The sequence below is a fragment of the Tenrec ecaudatus genome, chromosome 8 (assembly GCF_050624435.1).
Source record: "Tenrec ecaudatus isolate mTenEca1 chromosome 8, mTenEca1.hap1, whole genome shotgun sequence".
Lineage (NCBI taxonomy): Eukaryota > Metazoa > Chordata > Mammalia > Afrosoricida > Tenrecidae > Tenrec > Tenrec ecaudatus.
In genome coordinates this window covers 101,371,452-101,377,343 of record NC_134537.1, presented here as the reverse complement: position 1 = coordinate 101,377,343, position 5,892 = coordinate 101,371,452, and the positions used below count along the sequence as shown (strand labels likewise).

Sequence of the window (5,892 nt, the reverse complement as noted above, 5' to 3'; positions counted from 1 at the left end):
CGGCGGGCGGGCATGGGGAGCTGCCAGCGCTGTGACTACAGCCATCCTCTGCCCGGAGGAGATCTGGGCATGCCCACTTTAAGGCAGAACTGCGGGGGGGGGGTGATATGTTTTATTTTAAAGTTTGTAAGAGCGAGGGGCATCCCAGAAGTTTGTGTTGCCCTGCCTGAGTCGGAGAACGACTCACCCCTGTTCTGGGACACCCGCCTCTCGCACGATCCTGGGTACCCCCAAAAGGGCAGGTAGGCGTGGTGCAGTGGAGGGATGTTTACGCTTCATAAGCTGGGCAGGGCAAGAAACGTGGAACGCGCCCAACACCAAACCTATAAATCTATAAATCGGTGCGCACGCCCCGCGCTCGGCCACCGCCGACTAGTCCCGGAGACCGGAGTCCTCAAACTTGCCCGCGTGGCTTCGGCTAGAACAGCCTTAAAGTAGTTGGAGCGGACGGTCTAGCGCAGCGACCCGAACACCTAGGATGGCCCCGAGGCTCGACGCTTCTAAGTAAGCAGCCTGGGAGAAGCCAGATCGGGGCTGGAGAGCGGGGCCGGGGCTGGGGCCGAGCCGGAGCCCAGCCGGCGCTCCTAAGGGCGCAGCCCGCCCCCAGGCGGCCCCTGGGAGAGGTTTGGGAACCCCGGACTCGGAGCCGACGCCCTGAACCCCCACGGCAGTTCCCCTACACACACACATACACACACACACACACACACACACACACAGCCAGCAAGGGGTCAGCTCCGCCAGGACCAACCCCCAAAGGTGGGAAAAAGAGAGAGAGGAGGGACTGGAGAGCCCCGGAGAAGAGGACACCACGGCCAGGATCGCGGCAAAGTCCCGTTTCCAGGGACCCCGGGGCGAGGGCCGCCGAGTTGGGCGGAGGGAGGAGCTCCGCGGCGGGGAAAGGCCGCGGCGGCGGCGGCGGCGGCGGCGGCGGCTCGCGCGCGAGGCCCCTTTAAGGCTCTCCCCTCCCACCAGCGCGCCGGCCTCCGCCCGCCGCTCTCTCCGCCCCGGGTCCGGGCGAGAGCAGCGATTGGGCGGGCGCGGCGATCCCTTTGAAGTGTGGCTGCCGATCGCGGCTATTTGACGTGCGGCTCGCGGAAGGCGAAGGTTTTTGTGTTGCTTGCCCGGGCTAGCGGCGGCGGCGGCGGCGACATCGGTGGAGGAGGGGAGGAGGCGCAGCAGCTGCTGCACCGCGCTCGTCGTTGCGGAGCGAGCCCACCCGCCCCGGGAGCTCGACTCCCCGGTGCTCCCCCTCCCTCCCCGCCCCCCCAGTGGCGCTGCCTCCTCCAAATGAGCGATTCGCCCGCTGGATCTAACCCAAGGACACCCGAAAGCAGCGGCAGCGGCAGCGGCGGCGGCGGGAAGAGGCCGGCAGTGCCGGCGGCGGTGTCCCTCTTGCCCCCGGCGGACCCCCTGCGCCAGGCGAACCGGCTCCCTATCCGGGTCCTGAAGATGCTGAGCGCTCACACCGGCCACCTCCTGCACCCGGAGTACCTGCAGCCGCTCTCCTCCACCCCCGTCAGCCCCATCGAGGTCAGTCTCACGATCGCGGCTTGCCCGGCGCTGTCCCCATTCCGCCCACACTGCCGGGCCCACGGCCCTGCGACCGACGCCCAGGTTCGCTTATGCGCGCCGACGACGGGGATGGGTGGGGGGCTAGGGGGTGGTGTCGGAGAACAGCAGGATGGGAGCCCACCCCGTTCTCCCCGGGCTTCCCCCATGGAAGCTTCCCTTCCGCAGCTACGTGCTTTCTCCCGGATTGTGTTCGCTCTTAAATTCCCCACCGGGCCCTTTACTTTTCCTCCGGCACCCAGTTTCCAGCCAGAGGTGATCTCTCCTGGGGCCCTCCGGTCCCGTCCTCCCTCCCCACCACCACCACCCTACTCCATTTCCTTTGAAGCCCCGACTGCCCGCTCCTACTCCGCCCCTGCCTCGGCCGGGTAGGGCGCCTTACGCCCCAGCTCTCGGATCCCGGGTCTTTCTCCCTCCCACTTCCCTGGGTGCCCTCCCCGGGAGGGAGGGGCTACCAAGAGGGCGCCAAAGGCAGCCCTTCCTCCAGATTGCGCCGCCGCGGCCCTCTCCCTCCTCCCGGCGCCACCGCCAGAAACCCGTCCCAAGCGAAGTTGCCCAAAGTGCAGGGATAAGTTTTTTTCTTGGGCCTGGAGGAGAGGCGGCGACACGACTCTAAAGGAAGCCTCTCCAGGGGCGCCCCCTTAGTGAGTCCCTGCCCCTGCCCTACACCCCAGGGCCTCTGGCTGCGGACCAGGCGGCGAGAGCGCCCCGCTGCCCCGTCGGCCGCCGCCCCCGCAGTCAGGCTTTCGCCCCCAGGCTCCTGCGTGCGCCCCGTCCTCCCGGGGCCTCCGGAGCCCCCCACCGCCCCCGGCCAGGGGCCCTTCCTTGTCTCGGTCTCCCAGCTCACCCCTTCCTCCCTCTCCTCGCCGCTGTCTCCCACAGCTGGACGCCAAGAAAAGTCCTTTGGCGCTGCTGGCGCAGACCTGCTCGCAGATCGGCAAGCCAGACCCGCCGCCCTCCTCCAAGCTCAACTCGGTCGCCGCGGCAGCCAACGGACTGGGCACCGAGAAGGACCCCGGGCGCTCCGCCACGGGCGTCGCCTCTGCGTCTGCGGCCCTCAAGCAGCTCGGGGACTCCCCGGCCGAGGACAAGTCCAGCTTCAAGCCCTACTCCAAGGGTTCGGGCGGCAGTGACTCCCGCAAAGACGGCGGCTCCTCGTCCGTGTCCTCCACCTCCTCGTCGTCCTCGTCGTCGGCGTCCTCTCCGGGTGACAAGGCGGGCTTCAGGGTGCCCAGTGCCGCCTGCCCGCCCTTTCCTCCGCATGGAGCGCCCGTCTCTGCCTCGTCCACCTCCTCCTCCCCCGGCGGCTCCCGGGGCGGCTCCCCGCACCACCCTGACTGCAAGAGCGGCGGCGGCGGCTGCGGCGAGCTGGACAAGAAAGACCAGGAGCCCAAGCCCAGCCCCGAGCCGGCGGCGGGGAGCCGGGGCGGCGCTGGAGAGCCGGGCGCCCACGGCGGCGCCGAGGCCGGAACCTCCGGGCGCAAGTCGGAGCCGCCCTCCGCGGCGCTGGTGGGGGCCGGCCACGTGGCGCCGGTGTCGCCCTACAAGCCGGGCCACTCCGTGTTCCCGCTGCCACCCTCCAGCATTGGCTACCATGGTTCCATCGTAGGTGCCTACGCCGGCTACCCGTCTCAGTTTGTGCCTGGCCTGGATCCTAGCAAATCTGGCCTCGTGGGGGGCCAGCTGTCGGGGGGCCTGGGCCTGCCGCCCGGCAAGCCCCCCAGCTCCAGCCCGCTCACCGGAGCCTCGCCGCCCTCCTTCCTGCAGGGATTATGCCGCGACCCCTACTGCCTGGGAGGTTACCACAGCGCCTCGCACCTTGGTGGCTCCAGCTGCTCCACTTGCAGCGCGCACGACCCAGCCGGGCCCAGCCTCAAGGCGGGGGGCTACCCCCTGGTGTACCCCGGGCACCCGCTGCAGCCCGCTGCCCTCTCGTCCAGCGCCGCCCAGGCCGCGCTCCCCGGCCACCCGCTCTACACCTACGGCTTCATGCTACAGAACGAACCGCTGCCGCACAGCTGCAACTGGGTGGCGGCCAGTGGGCCCTGCGACAAGCGCTTCGCCACCTCGGAGGAGCTGCTCAGCCACCTACGGACTCACACCGCCCTGCCCGGAGCCGAGAAACTTCTGGCCGCCTATCCCGGGGCCTCCAGCCTGGGCAGTGCTGCCGCCGCGGCCGCAGCCGCTGCCTCCTGCCACCTGCACCTCCCTCCGCCTGCCGCCCCCGGCAGCCCCGGGTCACTGTCATTGCGGAGTCCACACACTTTGGGGCTAAGCCGGTACCACCCCTACGGCAAGAGCCACTTATCCACAGCTGGGGGCCTGGCGGTGCCATCCCTGCCCACAGCCGGACCCTACTACTCGCCATATGCGCTCTATGGACAGAGACTAGCCTCCGCCTCTGCGCTCGGGTACCAGTAACTACAGCTTTTCCTCCCACCCCCACCCCCTCCGCCCGCCTTCCCCTTCCGGCCCTTCTTTACCTTCGTTGGCCGCTGCAACCTCCATTACTGCTTGTCCCTCCCGGGATTCCCTGCCCAGACTCGCCCCACCGGACTGTGTATTTATTTACTCTAATGTTAGCTTACAAGCTGGGAATATAAGTGCATTAACAGCCCACACGAGTCAATGGTATGCAAAAAGTCTGTGTCCCCCCCCCCACTCTCCAGATAATAATATTAATCACGGATAACTACATGGTCCTGCCCCTCTCCCTTTTCTTTCCTTTTTTGTAGGTATGCATTGTAATTGCTTTCTTTTCCTTTTTGTTTTTGATTGGTTTGCTTTTAAGGGAGGAGGGAGAGTCGGTCTGGGGCTAGGGGTTCTTCTGTTTTTGTTTTTCTCTTCCTGGGGAGTTCCTTGCATGAGTCTTAACCATTGAAACGACATGTCCCCCTGATCCTCACCCTCTTCATTCCCTCTTGTTTCCTTCCATTCTGGGTTGTGTTTTTCCTTTGTACAAGTGACAGAGAGGCGATATTTTTTGGTAACGCATTTGAGGAGAGGGTGGCATTGCGCAGAGGTCCTGAGGGCTCTGTTGGCCTAGGTCTCCAATCGTGCAACCTTCTCCTCCCAGGGTCCTTGTCTGGGCCCTGGACCCCAGATTAAAACCCTGTCCCCGTCCTTACTCTGAGCATCAAGAGGCCTGGCTCCCCAGATAGAGGGACCCAGTGGACTCGGACAGAGCCGGTTCTCCACTTGAACCCCTCCAGGCTCCCTCCAAGCCCCTGTGGTCACTGGTGGAGGCACCACTGAGGGCTAGTCTTATTCAACTAAAAGCCCTGGTAAGCCCCCCTGGCGTGAAAACTTTGCTCTTTATAGTTTGCGAAGTGCTTTATAGTCATTGTTCTTCTCTCCGTTATTGGGGCAGTGCCCCTTCCCCTGTTGGTAGGGGCGGGTGGATGATTCTCTTGAACTCCCCCCAAAGCAGACCAGTGGCAATGTCAGAGGACAGACGATGTAATCTTGACAGTTGAGAAGTCAGGGAGCACAGGGATCACAGCAGTTCCCCTTGCCACTTTCCAGGCTGACCCAACAGTCCCAAAGTTGGCCGTGGGCTCCCACAGTGACTGGGCTCCAAGACTCTCAGCCCTCGTGGGTCCTCTCCCCCACCCCCACGCCCTCCTGCCCGCCGCCTGGCCCGGTCTCAGGCAGCACGGAGGCTGCTGGACCTGCTTGGGATGAATAGAGCTCTCCTTGGTAAGACTTATTTTGTTAATAAATGGAATACTTGGCTATATTCACACCGTGGTGTGTTTCTCTCGTGCCTCACCCCCCATCCCGCTTCCAGACACCCCAGCAGATGCCCTCTTTTATTCTTGTTTAAAATGCCTTATGGTCTCCTTCAGAAATTTCCGTTCAAGGACAAGTTTACTGCTTTCCTCAAGGAAGGGGGAGAAAAAAAAACAAAGCTTCTGCCAACGCATTACAAATAACATAAAAACCACCTTTATTATTTTTTCCACTTAGTTATTTAGCTCCCAGCCTCACTTCAAAGGCTTTGACATTTCCTGGGGCCAGAGTGAAGGGCGTGTGTGAATGTGGATTTTCCTCTGGGCCCAGGTCCAAGGTGCAAGGGGCTGAGAAAGGAACCGCGGCCCGGGCTCAAGCTGAGACTCGCTGCAAGCCCGCCCCGAGTCGGCCGGGCGCGCAGAGACACGGGCCTTGGGCGCCACCTGGCGGCAGGAAGACGAGCGACAGGCGCCAGCCCCGACGGCACCTCCAGAGCACCTCCGGAGCTTCCTGCGCCTCTTAAAGCTTCCCCTCCCTTCCTGGTCTGCTGGCTAGCCATCGTGAAACCAAAGGCCCCAGACACCTGCC

General features: G+C 64.3%; 1 protein-coding gene across 1 annotated transcript; it reads left to right on the top strand.

The window, feature by feature from the left end:
• The first annotated feature begins 318 nt into the window (after positions 1-318).
• ZNF703 (zinc finger protein 703) lies at positions 319-5,317 on the top strand. The gene is made up of 2 exons (XM_075556707.1): positions 319-1,533; positions 2,455-5,317. Exons 1-2 carry the CDS (start codon positions 1,291-1,293, stop codon positions 3,991-3,993), a joined length of 1,782 nt encoding a protein of 593 aa, XP_075412822.1. The 5' UTR covers positions 319-1,290; the 3' UTR covers positions 3,994-5,317.
• Positions 5,318-5,892: the final 575 nt, after the last annotated feature.

What these genes read in the sequence shown, in the direction of transcription:
- ZNF703 (XM_075556707.1), top strand. Translation starts at nt 1,291, where the DNA reads ATGAGCGATTCGCCCGCTGGATCTAACCCAAGGACACCCGAAAGCAGC. An exon ending in CCCCCGTCAGCCCCATCGAG is followed by an intron (nt 1,534 to 2,454) that starts GTCAGTCTCACG and finishes TGTCTCCCACAG; the next exon opens with CTGGACGCCAAGAAAAGTCC.